The sequence below is a fragment of the Gracilinanus agilis genome, chromosome 3 (genome assembly GCF_016433145.1).
Source record: "Gracilinanus agilis isolate LMUSP501 chromosome 3, AgileGrace, whole genome shotgun sequence".
NCBI classification, from domain to species: Eukaryota; Metazoa; Chordata; class Mammalia; order Didelphimorphia; family Didelphidae; genus Gracilinanus; species Gracilinanus agilis.
The window spans coordinates 414,915,961-414,934,680 of record NC_058132.1 but is presented as its reverse complement, the minus strand read 5'-3'; the positions used below and the strand labels follow the sequence as shown (position 1 = coordinate 414,934,680).

General features: G+C 36.3%; 1 protein-coding gene across 1 annotated transcript in view; it reads left to right on the top strand.

The window, feature by feature from the left end:
- PKNOX1 (PBX/knotted 1 homeobox 1) overlaps positions 1–18,720 on the top strand; it is a 93,159-nt gene that overhangs the window by 43,302 nt on the left and 31,137 nt on the right. The window contains exons 6-7 of the mRNA XM_044666886.1: positions 9,000–9,128; positions 12,294–12,370. Of these exons, the coding sequence (XP_044522821.1) occupies positions 9,000–9,128; positions 12,294–12,370 (206 nt within the window). The remainder of the gene's footprint in view (positions 1–8,999; positions 9,129–12,293; positions 12,371–18,720) is intronic.

Here is an 18,720-nt window from a genome sequence, read left to right as displayed (position 1 = left end):
CCCTCTGTATCTTATTTACCTTTTCAGGTTTCTCTCGATTTTTGTGGTTCGATGTCAAACTTTCCATTTAGCCCTGGTCTTTTCTGTGCAAATACCTGGAATTCTTCAATTTTGTTGAATGCCCATACTTTCCCCTGGAAATATATAGTCAATTTTGATGGGTAGTTGATCCGTGGTTGCAGGCCCAGCTCTCTTGCCTTTCTGAATATCGTATTCCACGCCTTACGGTCTTTTAGCGTTGAGGCTGCCAGATCCTGTGTGATCCTGATTGGTGCTCCTTGATATTTGAATTGTCTCTTTCTGGCTTCTTGTAAGATTTTTTCTTTTGCTTGAAAGCTTTTGAATTTGGCAATAATATTTCTAACCGATTTCTTCTCTGGGTCGAATGTCACAGGTGTTCTATGAATCCTTTCAATGTCTATATTGCCCTCTTGTTGTAGGACTTCAGGGCAATTTTGCTGAATAATTTCTTTTAGCACGGAGTCCAGGTTTCTATTAATTTCTGGTTTTTCTGGAAGACCAATTATTCTCAAATTGTCTCTTCTAGACCGGTTTTCTTGGTCTGTCACTCTCTCATTGAGATATTTCGTGTTTCCTTCTATTTTTTCAGTCTTTTGACTTTGTTTTATTTGTTCTTGTTGTCTTGAGAGATCATTAGCTTCCAATTGCTCAATTCTAGCCTTTAGGGATTGATTTTCGGCTATAATCTTTCGGTTTTCGGCCATAATCTTCTGGTTTTCGGCCATAATCTTCTGGTATTCCTTTTCAATCTGGTCATTTCTGGTGTTCAATTGCAAGATTTTACCTTTTAAACAGTTATTTTCTTGCCAGATCTCTTCCATTTTCCTCAAAATCTCAGTTTTGAACTCTTCCATAGCTTGTGAGGAGTTTTCCTTATTTGAGGAGGGTCTGGATGCTTGTTTGTTCTCCTCCTCTGTTTGCTCGGTTGTCTGGATTTTCTCTGTGTAAAAGTTGTGGAGTGTTAAAGGCTTCTTTTTCTTGTTGTTATTCTTTCTCTTCTGAGCTTCCTGAGACTGGGTAGCCATCATTAGCCCAGCAGCTTCTCAGGTTTATCCTCGTGCTCAGTGTCTGTCCGCGGTCTATTGGCTCCTGAGGTCTGAGTTCTGGTTTTTTCCAAGGTCAAGCCCCCTGGTGGATCCCCTTGCTTGATCCTCTGCAGGAGGTTCCTTTACAAGTCTCAGGGCGCTGCTTCCACAGTCGTATACCCGTCTGCACTGGTTCCCCACTCAGGTTTTCAGAGCTTTAGTTCCTGGCTGTGTCTGCCTCCACCCACGCCTCCGCCCGTTCCTGTGCGCTCTGCGCCCGGTGTCCACTCTCTGCTCCCGCGCTCAGATTTCGCTTGCGTTCTTTGGCTTATTGGGGTCCTAGATCTTGCTGCTCTCAGGAACAGGCCCCTGAGCTGCCAATGACTCGATGGGTGCCCCAAACTTGCTCTATTTCTTTTTAGCTGGCTTCAGAGCTATAGATTTTGTGTGTGGAGGGGTTGGGGGTGGGGTGGTTGCTCAGCCCGCGATTTAGTGAGAGCCCTTTATAGCCTGGAAATGTCTCGATTCCACGTACCTTCCACGCTGTGCCCTGTTGTGGGGTTCCTCCGTTCGTCTGGACTTGTTTTTATGTCCCCTTGAGGAGTTTTGTGTGTTTCGGTCAGGAGAGGTTAAGAGCTGCTTCTTACTCTGCCGCCATCTTAACCCGGAACCTGTTGTAAAAGTTTTTGTTTTAAGTCATGAAGCATTTCAGTTATACAAAATCAAATTTTGAAATAAAAAATTAAGTTAAATAGGTTTTGAGTTTAAGGAAAAGAATAGAACAAACTAAACAGACTAAATAAACTAAAAAGTTTAAGGAATTAAAATAGAAGCCTGGTGATATGCTATCATCATGTAACTTCATAAACTGGAAATCTTTTTTTTTTTTTTTTAACCCTTACCTTCTGACCTGGAGCCAATACTATGGCTCCAGGGCAGAAAAGTGGTAAGGGCTAGGCAATGGGAGTTAAGTGACTTGCCCAGGGTCACATAGCTAGGAAGTGTCTGAGGCCAGATTTGAACCTAGGACCTCCTATCTCTTCATCTGGCTCTCAATCCACTGAGCTACCCAGCTGCCCCCTCAAAATCTTTAAAACTAATTGCTTTAATCAAACTTAAACCTTAAACTGGCTCTTTTAGGGAAAACATATTACTTATAGAAATTTTTCCCATGAATCTTAGATAGGACTATGTCTATATAATTTTTTACTTAATTTAGAGGATTATTCTGAAGCTTTGTTAGATATTCACAAATTATTCCAGAGAAGCTACTAATGTTAACCATATCATTTGTGAAAATGTACTTGAAAAAGTAGAATCTTTGGTTTTCAAGGTTATATAGTTTGGGCTGCTCTAAGAATATAATTTCTCATAACAAATTTTATAAAATTTTATGCTTTGTTTTGTCAATATTGTTTTTAAAAGGTTAAGGATGAAATCACAAGACCTATAAGACAGGTAATATTTGAATCTACAACATAGGCTAGAATTTGCATGCTAAATTTGCTGCAGTTTTAGGAATTAGCTTATTAGGAATTAGGAATTAGCTTAAAGACAGTTTTCTGGCTTCTTTGCTTTGATAGATTTCAGAAAATCTCATATGTTTAACAGTTTAAATATGGTTGATTAAATTCCTTTTTGAACCTTGAAGTGCAAGTAACATAAAATTTTTTCAGATCTCAATTTTTAAAAAATTTTATTAGTTATTACTGAACATACAAGTCATTCATCTGCTTTATAGTTAACACATTCCTGTTTTCAACACTCAAATACAGCACTGCATAGATCTAAGCACAAAACTGTTGTTTGGGATGGGTAAGCTAAAAATAAAAAATACGTATAAAATATTATATGTCCCTTTGCATTATAAGAAAAGTAACTACTGCAATTATTACTATGCTGATTTGTCCCTTGTATTTTACTGATTATGTGTATGGCCATATTTACCTATTTGTAGTATAGACCTCTTTAAAAATTATGCCATAAGTATTCAACAAAAATTCATTATGAACTTCCTCTCCTTTAAAGTAGATTCAGTAATAGTTTCAAGCAAACCACCAACAAGAGGTTTGCAATTCCAGCACAGTAAGAAATGTGACCTCTTTTTTATTTTGATAAATAAAATTTAAAGATTTCATTACCTCTTTCTGTTATGTACCAAAATGTATGTGCTCATTTCTTTTTTCCTATTGCACATCCAAACCATTTGCTACCATGAAACAAGCATGTCAGTTTTCAATTCTTATTCTTGTTGATGAATTAATTCCCCAGCACAAGAGAGACACATAGTCTCTACCACCTCACCCAGACAGGACTTATTTTTTAGCTTTTATCTTTCCACCTTCAAGTTGCCCATTGTCTTTTCTTCTACACTATTTCCACTTCTCTCTCTTTTCCTTTTTTAGAACTTCTATAACACAACTCAACAAGCTGGGCTTCGAGGTCTTCCAATGTATTTTTTTTTCTTCCAATCATTTGTTTCTTCTTTTATTTTTACATCTAATGAAAGTGAAGAAAGTTGCCATATTTGGTCTGGTGATAAAGTATACACAGGAGCCTTTATTTTGGCATTTCTGTCTTTCCCTTTGTTAAAATTTAAGGCTTTTTTCTGGGTTTTGAATTGCATTATAACCTCTGTGGAAGTGACCAGGCAGCCTTTCCAGGCATCCTCAGTCAATTTGCAGTAAGATACAGGCCTTCTAAGGAAGATATATCATTAAAATTTATAACATCTGTCCCTTAGAGTTCCTTATTACAGGCAAATTTAATTATTGATTTTGATCAGTAGTCGGTAATTGTTTGAAAGCTGATTTTATTAGTCTCTTTTAGGGTCTTTGATGGGATGGTAGAAACCATTCCTTTAAGCATAGAGGTCAGAGATTCTAGTGGTAAAACTGATTTTTACGATCACTTTAGTTATAGTATTTCTTAGCAGCTCAGTAAATCATTGTTAGGTAAAATTGTGTTGTTTTTTTTTTCTGGCGATACCTGGAGAAGTGTTAACTTGAAAGACTTTTTCTCCACAGCTATTTTTTTTACCCTTTTTTGAAAGTCTAGAAGAAAAATAGTTTTCTACAATTGGGAGCTTAGGCTTGGAACTAGACTCTTTGGAAAGGTATGGTAGCTTCTTTGGCTTTGGAATGCCCTTATCTTGCTCATTTATCTGAATAGCACAGTTAATTGGGAATAGTCCTTCTTTGCCATTAAGTACCCTTGGGTGGCTCAGTGGATTGAGAGCCAGGCCTAGAGACTGGAGGTCCTAGGTTCAAGTCCGGCCTCGGACACTTCCAGCTGTGTGACCTTGGGCAAGTCACTTGACCCCTATTGCCCACCCTTACCACTCCTGGGCCAAGGACGGTCCCTAGCCCGGATGAAAAAGGAGGAGGGTTGGGCGTGGGGCTAGCAACCCCACCCTGTAAAAACTACATCTGCTAAAGAAACTGCAACCTAAAGTAGGGGCAGCTGGGCTAGCTCAGTGGATTGAGAGCCAGGCCTAGAGACGAAAGGTCCTAGGTTCAAATCCGGGCTCAGACACTTCCCAGCTGGGTGACCCTGAGCGACAGTGTAACCCACTGCCTACTGGTTGTGGCCCTATGCTCCTAGAATGGAGTCCCAGGATAAAAAAAAAAAAATTCATCAAATGGATTATTTCCTCTTTTATAAAAAAAAAATCACCCTCCTTAGAGTTTTTGTAAGGCAAATAATATTGTATAATATTTCTTATCTTTATATGTCTTCAACTTATGATTTTGTTATTTCTATACTAAAGGCATATCTGTTTTCTTTTACATCATATTCTCATCTGGAGTTTTCACATTTAATTTGTTGAATTGTGTGTTGTGGAAGTTCTAAAAAAAGGAATAGAGAAAGAAGTGGAAATCTAATTGACTTATTTTTTTTTGTCTGTGTGATCCCAGAGGGTGAGGCAGAGTAGGCTGAAACAGCTTCTAATTCCTCGTCCTCCAAAGGATTTCTTTGTTATCAATTATTCTTGAATTTTTTCACAAAATTGGAGGGAAACAGTCTTTCCTTGTTGTTAAAGTTCCCATTCAACCACTCCTCTACTTTTTCATTACTATCAATAATATCTCCCAGTTTGAGCTCTAATTTGTCCTCATTCTGTGGAACCTTCCCAAAAGAACTATATTTAGCCACTTCTTTGCTTCTTCCTAACATTTTTGATGCAGAAACATGACTGAATTGCTGTGACTGGAAGTCCTTAAGTGTCTGTACATTGTACAAGATTCATTATGTCCAGTTTTATTCGGCTCGAACAAAAACTTTTCATATTCAGTTTCTGTTCTTAATCTTAAATTCTGTTTCTTACTCTTCTTTTAAAAATTATCAGGAAACATTTTCTTTTTCCATTTAGTTCTCCTAACCAGCCATCCTCTTTTAGTTTTTCTTTTTTTATATACATATACATATACATGTATGTGTGTGTATGTGTATCCCCTGAAACTGAATAGGTAATCTAACATCATATATTGCATTCATAGTCATATTCCACAATATATTTGACCATGTTGGGGTTCTAGATGCAAGAAGTCTGATTCAGGTGGCTTCTTTCCCAGATCGGCAATCAGACTCTGGAGCTCAGGCAGGGAAGAGAGGCATATCCATCTCTTATGACTTCCTCCTGTCCCATCAGCTCAACTTGTATGGAAGAGCTGTGGAGACTCCTCCAACCCAAAAACCCCAACCCAGGCAGTGGCCAAATGCCTTCTGTCCATCTGTACCACATCTTGTGCTACTGTCCTCTTTCTTTATTTTTCTCAGGATTTTGGATGTCATATTTCTGCCTCTTGTTGGTCAAAGTTTTCTAGGTTAGCATCCATCTGCCTTTCCATCAAATGCTCCATACTATATTACCTCTGTAGTGAGCTTTCTGCCATGCCAGCTCTTCTTTAATCGTGTTGTAAATTATTCCTGTAATCATGAACACATTTTGAAAAGTGTCTCAAGTTTGCTTTTGAATCCAAACATTTTAAATAAAAAGCAGTCCTGCTTACAAGAGCAGTTTCTTTTATAATGTTCTACATCCCTTACATAGGAACACCCAATTACTGTTCGTAATACTTCAAATACATTGATGCTTCAGTGATTTCATCAATGATGGGTACTCTTTGCAGTGGTATAGATCTCAATCCTTTCTCACATTCTCATTTGGGTAAACTCTTTCCTTGTCCCCTAAGACTCTTTCCTAGGGAATTGACCCAAAGTACCAGGAACCTTCTTTCAGTTCTCTTGATGTTGTATGGATGCCACTGAAGTATCTGAGTCATCCACTGGATTATTCCTCACTTGCTATAGGACCGTATCATCTTTTCTGCTCACAAAGTTCTTTGATATTGCCTCCTACCTCACTTTCCCTGTGTAATCCTTCTTTGGTAATATGTTGTGGCCCCCATATGATTACACCAACTTTAATTACTCAAAAACTGATGTTCTTTGACTTGAAACCATATATTGTCAAGAATATTAATGTTTATGAGTCTTCTTCCACAATATGACCAATATGGAAATATGTTTTGCATGATCACACATATACAATCTAGATCAAATTGCTTACTATTTAGGGAGGGGTGAAAGGAGGGAAGAGAGAAAAATTGGGAACTCAAAATTTTAGAAAACAAATGTTAAGAATTTTTATAATGTATAAGGTAAAATGTTATATGTAAAGAATGTTGTTAAATATTAAATATTATAAAGAATATTAATGTTAAAAAGATGAGGCTTTGTTCCAAGAAGCATAGCATAATTAAAAAACTCCAGTGAAATTTAGGCTTTTTTCTTTTTATTCACTTCTGTTCTCCTGTCAGACTCAGTTTATTTTTCATAACTAGCTTAACATATATATACTGATGAAGCATCTCTATGGATTTTCCAATTCAATTGCATGTAATAGTCTAAATAAGAGACTTTCTTCATCTACTTATTTTGTCCTGCGTTTGGTAGTTATGTAGAACTCTTTTGATGATGATGAGTCTCATTTAAGAAGCATTGCAACATTATGGTTTTTTTGACAATTGATATATTGTCATCCATACACAGGACTGTCAAGGACTTTATCATTTGTGGGGTATCTTTCTCTTCCATTTGGAATCTATATTGCAAAGCATTTGTGACAAAAACAAAGCTTTTTGACCATGTGCCTTTACTGATATTAGTATCAGAGGGTTTGTTGAACAAATTTTCTTTTTTATAACTATCAGGGGTCTTATATGATTCTGACATGCCCTTTTCCTGATCCAGCTTAGTTGTCTTTCTCACCATAATTTCCTTTAGCTGATTTCTCTCTCTATTGCATCTTACTGTCCTGTAAGTTAGATACAGGTCATAATTTAAAGCTTTGCCTTAAGATTTTGTAAATGAGTATACAGTCTAAAATTGCCTTGGCTGCCATATCGCTAACCTTGGGAAAAACACAATTATTTCTTGATTAAGGCAAGTTTCTGTCTCTTATTCCCTTCATTGACAATTTATTTCCATTGGTCTAACTTCTTTAGGAAATTGAGCATAGATTACTAGGTAGATGTTATTCTAAAGATTTTGCATTTTTAGTGTCATTGCTCGCTTATATAAATCAAGTTTGAATTTACTTCTATTATGCATTTTATTTTCTTTTCCAGTCTTTTATTTTAGATTAAAAGGTTTTTGTCTTGACCTCTCTCTAGATGGATAACTAATTCAGAAATTACTTTTCGACCACTAAGCAGGCATTTCCTCCTTTTTAAAAAAGATTAATTTTTTATTCTTTGTGTTGTGAGGAGATAATGAGGGAAAGTATAAGGCAGTGATAGCAAATCTTTTAGAGCCCAAGTGCCCAAAGTGCATCCCTCACGCCACTTGTGAGCCACCTACCTTACCTGAGACAAGAGAGGGAGGAAGCATTCCCATTGGGCTGCTGGGCAGAGGGACATCCTCAGAAATGGGCAGAGAAATGTCCTCAGGTGCAAGTGGAGAGGGGGAGAGGAGTAACTCCCTCTAGATGAGTGCCATAGGTTCACCAACACGGGTATAGGGGAAGGTAACAGAAGGGATAAAGAGAAGAGAAAAGTACAGCTACAGAGGGAGTTAACAGACATTATTATTAAAAGAATACTTATGTTAACAGGGAGATATATGTTTGTTTGCCACTATCATTAAAAGTACCCAGAACAAAATTCATGTATAAAAGCGATCCCTTACAAATGGTGAGAGATTCCAGATATTCTTTATTTGTGCATGCTATCTTGATTACATCAAATCTTGAAACATGAGATCTGTTAAGATAAAGTGGTTCTGCCTGACTTTCTATAGTAGAATAACTAAGTCGGTGAAGAATGCTATTTATAGACTATAGCATTAGTAATATAGCAATATTGTTGTCATCTGATTTATAACTGTGTGGACAACTTGTTTTGCTGGTGCATTAATTGTGTTTACAGACACTGAGCCTCACTGATAACCTGAGCCCAGAACTGAATATGAGGCAGAAAACAGACTTGATTGCTTTTAGGAAATTCTATAGTAGACTATTTAGACCCAAATAATTTTTTTTTTAAGTCTCATAGTCCTTTGGTGAAATTTGAATGACAAAGCTCTTTTGAATGTATCTAGAGTAAATAGTCTATGAATATACATAGTAAAATATTCATATTTTATTATGTTATATTTAAAACACATGAATCTTTATTTACTTTATATAACTTTTTCATCTGATCAGAAACCAATTTATCTTATGATTGCATTTGTGACTGTATTTTAGATAGGTTGAATAGGTCAGATCATTAGCTTGGATCCATATAGAGTACCCTAAAAAGATATTTGTATTGTTACAAATAGTTGTTTAAATGATAGTCATTCTCTTAGTCATAAAAATTCTCTGTCATTTCTTTAACCAAAATTTTAATATATATTATGCATGTGATTTTTATTGCCTTATAACATTTTCTTCCACTTATTTAAAAGCTTCAGTTACAGTTAAACCAAGATCTCAGCATCTTGCATCAAGAGGATGGCTCATCTAAGAATAAAAGGGGAGTTCTGCCCAAACATGCTACAAATGTCATGAGATCTTGGCTCTTTCAGCATATAGGGGTAAGATTTTGTAATCAGTTTTAGAGGATCTTGGAATAAGTTTTTTGTGTATCTTGATATGTTTCATGAAGAAAACGTTTTTTTGCAGACTAGTAGCTAATCAGAGAGGCTAAATCAATAGCCAGTAGATAAAAGGGACATGGGAAATTTTAAGTGCACAGGAGTGTGTAAAAATGTAAAAATGAATATAATTAATTATTTCATGTGAATTTACATTTTACATTTTTTCCCAAAGGGATTTGGAAGTTCTTTATGGATCTATTACTTATATACCTCTTTTGTATCCCACAGCAGATTGTACAAAATCATAAGAGCTCAATAAATAATCACTGATTGGAATAATGTGGGTGACAATATATTCAAATTTATTTTGTCATGAGTATCATTAGCATTATCATGCTACCCAACTATGATAATTTCTTACTAAGAGGTCCACTATTCTGGCAGCCCTCAGCTCCTCCATTTCATTTACTCCAGAAGCAAATGTTCAGGGTTAGAAGGATTCACTCAGGGTAGGGTGGTAGAATGGAGAAGACCCATGTCCAAGGTGACTCAGTTTGCTACAGTCTAACATCCTGCTGAATAAAAAAATGAGGATAGGATCCAGGAGCAGAAAAATAGAGATCCATAGGACTCCAAAAGGGAAAGAGATGCTGTTGGGTACCCTTTGGATCCATAATCCAAGGAGATGGGCTTTCAGCTTTTCTTACAAGGGACATCTGTGGTTTAAGTACTTCATGGATGGCTCTCTTGAAAGAAAAGTGTGACTACCATGGAACACTTGTATACTGGGACACAGAAGACACTAGAGTTGAAGGGCTTTAATTGACCTAAGTCAAAAGTAAGTCATACTTTCTGCAGTGGCAATTGAGGCCTCTTCATTGAGTGGCAAACTTGTTAGTGTTTCCTGAGTCTTGGGTTTCAGCTACAAAACTAAAACAACTAGGGAAGCAGAGTTCCAAGGGCATGAGTATTGCAGAAAGCACTGTATTTCATTGCTTCACTTTCTTTTTCCTGAGATTAACCTTCTATATAAGGTTTTTAAAACTTCCTGCTCTAAAATTTGTCCTATACTTTCTTGAAATTCTAGTTAAAGATTTATTTCGGTTAACTGTGCCTGTTATTTATTCATTTTGATACATTAGTGTGATTAACTCAAGCTTAAAGCATTGTGGTAGCAGAGACAGAAAGATCTTTGGGGAAATAGGAACAAAAGATTTTAGGGTAAGAGTGATAAAGATAGACCTGAATGGTACCAATAATAGATAGCCATGGGTAGGGAACTTTTATTATTATTATTAATTATTTTCCCCTTACCTTCTGTCTTGGTATTAATTCTAAGACAGAAGAGCAGCAAAGGCTAGTCAGTCAGGGTTAAATGATTTGCCCAGGATTACACATGATGTGTGTAAGGCCAGATTTGAACCCAGGTTCCCCCAACTCCAGGCCTGGCACTATCTACTGGGCAACTTAGCTGCCCCTGAATTTTATTATTCATAAGGTAGGATAAGAGGATGGTGTAAAGCAGGGCACCCAGAACTAGGAACAGTATGTTCTATTTCAGAAAATGAAGGGTACACAAGGGATGTGGGAGAGGGAAACCTTGCTACTTAGAGATTCTCTCTAGAGTTACTTTTATTTTTCTAAAAACCAGTAGAAAGAACTGAATGTTTAGAGCTCTTGGGCCACCTTAAGTCTTTCCCTCAGAAAGTTAGGTGAATAGACTTCATGGTTCTCTCTACCCTTAGAGAATCTGAGGTGGCAATGGGAGACAGGGTGGGACAAATCAGATTCCCAATCATTCATTCATCAAACACAGATATACAGTGTAGGAACATGAAGGAATATACAAAGGGAAATAAAACATTGAAGAGCTAACAGTCCTAGAAGAGACTGCCAAAGGGATATGATTCTCTAACCTTAGGGGCTCCACTAATCTCCTCATCCTCCCCTGCTCTCCCCTATCTCCCTGACCTGACAACATTCGAAAATGCATTTCCCACTTTTCTCTGCCCCTCATCATCTTCACTTCTTCTGTGTCTTTCAATTGCCAAAGTTGAATGACTCCATGGTGAATTGGACAGAAACCAGGCATGTATACTTCATAATGATGTCCTATGCATGGGCCAAACAAACTCTTTTTTCATTTTGATACCTTAGTATAATTAGTTTAGCACAAAGCAATGTGGTACTGACCATGGTGGCTGAAGTAGAAAGACCTTTGGGGAAATAGAAGCAAGAGTTTTTATGTAGTGGTTTTGATTCTAAGAAAACAGAATATACTACAAGAGTATTTATGGTTGTATGTGGCAGTTTTCAAAACTACATTAATAACTGTAGATCAGTAGAGTCCATTTGTCTGAGTGTCTTAAGAACAGAATCAAATTTAAGATAAATTTACTTCTTCATTCCCTGACAATTATAATAGCTACAGAGGATAGAGCAAGACTTGAAACCAGGAAGGTTCAAGAGTACCTCTGACATACTAATAGTGTCTTTGTGGGCAAATCACTTAACCTCTCAGTCCCCTTCCTGTGACAGAAGTGCTTTTGGAGGAGGGATTCCCTTGCCACTGGCAGTTCCCTACAAAAATATTTCATACATAAATACATGCATACATGTAATACTTAGTAGTCTTGTACATATAATATATGTGTGTGTACATATATATGTATAAAATGAAAACTTATACTATATAATAATATTATATGTTTAGTATATAATAACATGGTTAATTTTTCCCCATGAGCATAACATCAAATTATATGTAGAAATGTTTCCATGGGACAATATTTGGAGTTTATTCCTAGTTTAGCTTAATTTACTATCAGCAAATATATTTGCTCATAATTCTTAAAGTAACATAAGCTTCTTACCCTGATCAGTTTATTCTAGTTTTATTTCACTACAAAAAATGTTTGGTATTGCTTTTATATGAACAAACTTTCAGACAGAACAATAGACAGTACTTCTGTAATAAATGCCTGTTTCCTTTTATGGTATGCATAATAAAATGGTGATGTTTCCTGGCTAAAGACCAAATTGTTTTTTGCTTAAAGCTTAATTGTTGCATTTTATGTTTTACCTCAGTCATTCTTATATAGTTCCCTTTTTAAAAAATTGAAACTTATGTGTAATTTTAAACCTTTTTTTTTTTTTTTTTAGCATCCCTATCCAACAGAGGATGAGAAAAAGCAGATTGCTGCTCAGACCAACCTGACACTTCTCCAAGTAAACAATTGGTAAGATAAATAAATGTCAGTAAATGAGTATGCCTCTAAATCCAGAGGGTAGCTGGGTGGTGACACATTGGATAGAAAGCTAGTACCTGGAGTCAATAAGCCTGAGTTCAAATCTGGCCTCAGAAATATAACTAGCTTTGTGACTTCAAGCAAGTCACTTAACCCTGTTTGCCTCAATTTCCTCATCTGTACAATGACCTAGGGAAGAAAATGGCAAACGACTCTAATATCTTTGTCAAGAAAACGTCAAATGGAGTCTGGAAGAGTCAGATGTGACTGGAATGAACAATAACTGACTGAACAACAATAAAAATGAATCCAGAAGATTATGTTAAAATATTTATACCAAATAATACAAAATACTAGAAATCTGAATTTCCTTAATTTGGTTTAGAGGAAAAATAATGAAACAATGCAGAAACAGTAATGTTAATACCTAAATGTGTTTTCCATTCAAATTTTTGTATTTAGTTCAGTCCTCTAGCCTTTTAAGCAAGGTGCCATTTTTTCAGTTTTGCATTTAAGATCTTCCACAATCTGGCTCATTACTTTTCCAGTCTTATTTATCATTACTTCTCTTTATATACTCTGTATTCTGCCTCCCAGCTCTGGACCTTTTGAACCAGCTGGCCTATGTATATCCCTTCCAGTAAAATGTGGGATATCCAGTAAAAACTTGGGATCAGTGACTGTATCATTCCCAGCACTGTCACTTGAACAAACAATAGGTACTTGATAAGAATGTTTTTATTCAGTTGAAATGAGATGAACTGATGGGCAAACTTTTTAAAGAGGGGGCCAAAGGAAAGGAAATGCTCATCTGTCAGTCTGTTTCTAAGGCAACTCTTTCGAAGTTTCACTGTATTGTATCCTACTCATTGTACTAGTCAGATTAGGAATAATGTCTCCCTGTCCAGATAGAACATTTTAGGGGGCTGCATCAGGCCTGCAGGCCATAGTTTGCCCATCACTGCCCTAGACTATCCATGTTTAAGAGCTGAGATCTATATTGATCAGACTCTGCTCTGTGACATTATTACTCCCCACCCCAGTGACGTCTTTCAAGCTACATCCTTGAATGTTCACTGCTGAACACAAATATGGGAAACCAGTTTCCATATTACTTATTGTGACCTTGATCCCAAGCAGGACTCTTAATGTTGGCATCCTTGCAGAGAGGGATAGTTTGAAGTTTCAGTAGGAAATATTATTCTTATCTAACTTTAGATATTCTAAAATTGGAAAAAGAAGGAATGATTAAAGGAAAAGAGACACTCAGGTGAGTTTCTAAAATCACATAGTAGTTGACTGTGTTGTGACTCATGTTCCTTTGTGATAGAAATTCACAATTTGAAGATGTAACATTTTCCCAAATGTGTAGTTTTAGCCTGCAGCAAAATGCAGGCAAAAAGCTTTATTCTATACTAGATTTAAAATAAATACACACACACACACACACACACACACACACACACACACACACACACATATATTAAGAAATAATATATATGTGCATATATATATATTATGGAGAGAGAGAGAGAGAGAGAGAGAGAGAGAGAGAGAGAGAGAGAGAGATCTACAGAAATCTATGAACAAACACAGAAACAGCAATCAATTAACCAGCAAGCATTTATTATGTGAACAGCACTGTTAACCACTAGAAATAAAACAACAAAATGTGAAATTTTATATCTATAAAACTGAATGATTCATTACTGGACTTCCTGGTTAAGATGGCGGCAGAGTAAAAAGCAGCTGCTTAACCTCTCCTAACTGAAACATATAGGACTCCTCAAGAAGACATAAAAACAAAAAAACAAATCCAGAGGAACAAAGGGACTCAACAACAGGGTGCAGCATTGAAGGTACATGGAATTGGAGCATTTCCGTGCTATAAGGGGGTGAAACAGCTCTCACTAAAACGCAAGCTGAGCAACCCCCTCCCCCACCCCACACCACCTACAGTGCCAAAGCCGGCCCACAAGAGCTAGAGCAAGCTTGGGGCACCCATTAAGTCCTTGGCAGCTACCTGGAGTCACCAGGGCCTGCTCCTGAGAGCAGCAAGACTTAAGACCCCAAGAGGCTAAAGAACGCGCGTGGACATTGAACACAGACCCTGAGCACAGACACAAGAGTAGGCTCTTGTGTCCTTGGATCCTGAGCGCAGGAGAGGACACGGATCCTGAGTCCAGGAGCAGACTCGGATCCTGAGCACAGGAGCGGACCTTGAGTGAGGACCCAGTGCAAAGGGATTCACGACTGTGGAAACAGGGCCCTGAAACTGTTAAAGGAGCCTCGGACAGAGGAACAAGCAAGGGGACCACCAGGATGCTTGACCCTGAGAACAACTAGATCTGAGACTTCAGGAGCCTAGAGAGCACGAACAGACCCTGGGTGTGAGGATAAACCTGAGAGGGCACAGGGCTAACAATGGCAAGCCAGAGACAAGAACCCCAAAAGAGAAAGATGATCAGAAAGAAATCTGTGGGGCACCTAGGTAGCTCAGTGGAGTGAGAGTCAGGCCTAGATACGGGAGGTCCTAGGTTCAAATCCGACCTCAGCCACTTCCCAGCTGTGTGACCCTGGGCAGGTCACTTGACCCCCATTGCCCACCCTTACCACTCTTCCACCTATGAGACAATACACCGAAGTTAAGGGTCTAAAAAAAAAAAAAAAAAAAGAAAGAAATCTGTAACACTCTACAACTTTTACACAGAGAAAACCCAGACAACAGAGCAAACAGCAGAGGAGAACAAACAAGTAATCACATCCAAACCTTCCCAAAATAATGAAAACTGGTCACAAGCTATTGAAGAGTTTCAAATCTGAGATGATGAGAAAGATGGAAGAGATCTGGCAAGAAAATAACAATTTAAAAGGCAGAGTTGCACAATTGGAAAATGAGGCAAGTCAATTGAAGACCAGAAATGACCAGATTGAAAAGGAAAACCAAAAGATTATAGCCGAAAAACAAAAGATTATAACCAAAAACCAGTCCCTAAAGGCTAGAATTGAGCAATTAGAAGCTAATGATCTCTCAAGACAGCAAGAACAAATAAAACAAAGTCAAAAGACTGATAAAATAGAAGGAAACATGAAATATCTCAATGAGAAATTGACAGATCAAGAAAACAGGGCTAGAAGAGACAATTTGAGAATCATTGGTCTTCCTGAAAAAGCAGAAATTAATAGAAATTTGGACTCCATACTAAAAGAAATTATTCAGCAAAATTGCCCTGAAGTTCTACAAGAGGGCAATATAGACATTGAAAGGATCCATAGATCACCCTCTACACTAGACCCTGAAAAGACAACCCCCAGCAATATAATAGCCAAATTCAAGAGCTTCCAAGTAAAAGAAAAAAATCTTGCAAGAAGCCAGAAAGAGACAATTCAAATATCAAGGAGCACCAATCAGGATCACACAGGATCTGGCAGCCTCCACACTAAAAGATCTCAAAGCTTGGAATATGATATTCAGAAAGGCAAGAGAACTGGGTCTACAACCATGGATCATCTACCCATCAAAACTGACAATATACTTCCAGGGGAAAGTTTGGGCATTCAACAAGATAGAAGATTTCCAAGTATTTGCACAGAAAAGACCAGGACTAAATGGAAAGTTCGATATCCAACCACAAAAATAAAGAGAAACATAAAAAGGTAAATAAGAAACAGAGGGGGAAAGAAAGAAAACTCTTATTTTTTAAATTTGCCTCTTTAAGGGCTTCAATAAGATCTAATTATTTATATTCCTATGTGGAGAAATGTTATGTGTAATTCTCTGTAGTGAACTCTATTCACTATTATAGTATTCACTATTATAGTAATCAGAAGAATTATTCATAGGGAGAGATTGGAGTACTAAATGGTCTAAGATGATGTGGGGGTGGGTGGGAAAGAGGGGGGTGAATAGTAGAGGACACCAAGAGGAACTTGAATGAATAAGAAAAATAGGATATTCTATTACGCACAAATCAAACCAAATAATAAATAAGAAAGAGGTAAGAGAGGTGAATGAAGTCCTAAAAAAATTCGATTTAATAGATATGTGGAGAAAAATAAATAGGGACAATAAGGAATACACCTTCTTTTCAGCTGCACATGGTACATTCACAAAGATTGACCATGTAATAGGGCATAGAAACATTGCAAACAAATGCAAAAGAGCAGAAATAATAAATGTAACCTTCTCAGATCATAATGCAATAAAAATAATAATTAGTAAGGGCACCTTGTCAGGCAAACAAAAACTAATTGGAAACTAAATAATATGATTCTCCAAAACCAGCTAGTCAAAGAAGAAATCATAGAAACAATCAACAATTTCATTGAAGAGAATGACAATGATGAGACATCCTACCAAACTCTGTGGGATGTGGCCAAGGCAGTACGCAGGGGGAAATTTATATCCTTGATTGCATATATTAACAAATTAGGGAGGGCAGAGATCAATGAATTGGGCATGCAACTTAAAAAATTAGAAAGTGAGCAAATTAAAAATCCCCAGATGAAAACTAAATTAGAAATACTAAAAACCAAGGGAGAAATTAATAAAAACAAAAGTAAAAGAACTATTGATTTAATAAATAAGACTAGAAGCTGGTATTTTGAAAAAAACAGATAAAATAGACAAAGTACTGGTCAATCTAATAAAAAAAAGGAAAGAAGAAAACCAAATTGATAGTATCAAAGATGAAAAGGGAGACCTCACCTCTAATGAAGGGGAAATTAAGGCAATCATTAAAAACTATTTTGCCCAATTATATGGCAATAAATATAGCAATCTAGGAGATATGGATGAACACTTATAAAAATACAAATTGCCTAGATTAACAGCAGAAGAAATAGAATACCTAAATATTCCCATATCAGAAAACTGAATGATTTAGGTCCACAACCTCTCAATTTTCCCTATTCACAAAATGAGGATGAAGATGCCAGTTTTCTCCCTACCTTATGAAAATTATACAGCTTTGAAGTGTAACTCTAGGTTTATATTTTTTAATTTAATTATACGTGCTTTATTTTTTGCCATATTTTTCCAGAAGATAATATACAATTTTGTCCATCAAGTGGTTTGTATCCACAGATCTTTAATTTGTGATGATTCATAATAAAATTAACATTCGTTTAAGAGAAAAGGTAACAGATTCTGCCATAAATACATGTCAAAAATCTTCATACTTTAAGTTTAAATTTATAGATAACTGAAATAAGTTTAGGGAAAGTTTTTTCTCCCCGTAATTTCACAATTCCTTCTAAATGTATTCAGATGCATTTCTATCTTAAGGAATAATTTCATATATTGCATTAAATATTTACATTATTATGCATTGTGCATTGATTCAGTTAAAAATAATGGATACTTGAATAATTTCTTCATTACATTATATTATCAGCCTCTATTCATGAAGTATTGAGTACATTACTTGGGCTTATATTCTTAATGTAAAACTTTACAAATACATATGTATTTTGGTATATTATTATCTTAAAGTTAATTGATTTGAGTTCTGTAGTTATAGTTTTTGTAAAAACAGATAAAACCTAATATAATATCAGGTTTCTTTTTCTTCACCTGATGGACTTGTTTATATTTTATAAATGATTGTTGTTTAAAAGACTTGCTTAATCCAGAATATTCAAAAATACATTTTTAATTAAATCTCAATGAATATTTGCTACTTCTTTCACTCTCTATGTTTTCCCATCGTTTTGTAGTCTTAAAAGTTCCAATTTGGAATGGAAATCTCTTCAGAAGGTGGTTTAAATAATATTAAAGAAAGAACTGGCAAATGCTGAGAAATAGCAATGGAGTTTTCCACTTGAGTAATTGTTAATTTAATAATGCGGTTGCCATGTTACTTTTATTCCGAGACTACCGGTTCTAATATGTGCCTATGTTAAAATGAGAAAAACTTTATTAAAAAAACAAATTGTGGTATTACTCTAGTTGTTGAAAATAGAGCTGTGTATATGCTTTAGTAAAATAGTAATAGTACACAAAAACATATAGTATTAGAGGTGGAAGATCCCTTAAAGAGCAATTATTCATTTAGTAGGTTAGGAGAACAGAGCCGAAATAGATTAACTTGCTGAAGGGTTATAAAAAGTTAAGAGCCAAGTCTGGAAACAATGTGTCCATATTTTTCCAGTCTTCAACAAGAGATAAAGGTTTAGCATATTCTTTTTTTTTCAAACATTTATTAATATTCATTTTTAACATGGTTACATGATTCATGCTCCTCCTTTCCCCTTCGCCCCCCGCACTCCCTCCACCCATGGCCGATGCACATTTCCACTAGTTTTGTCATGTGTCCTTGATCAAGACCAATTTCCAAATT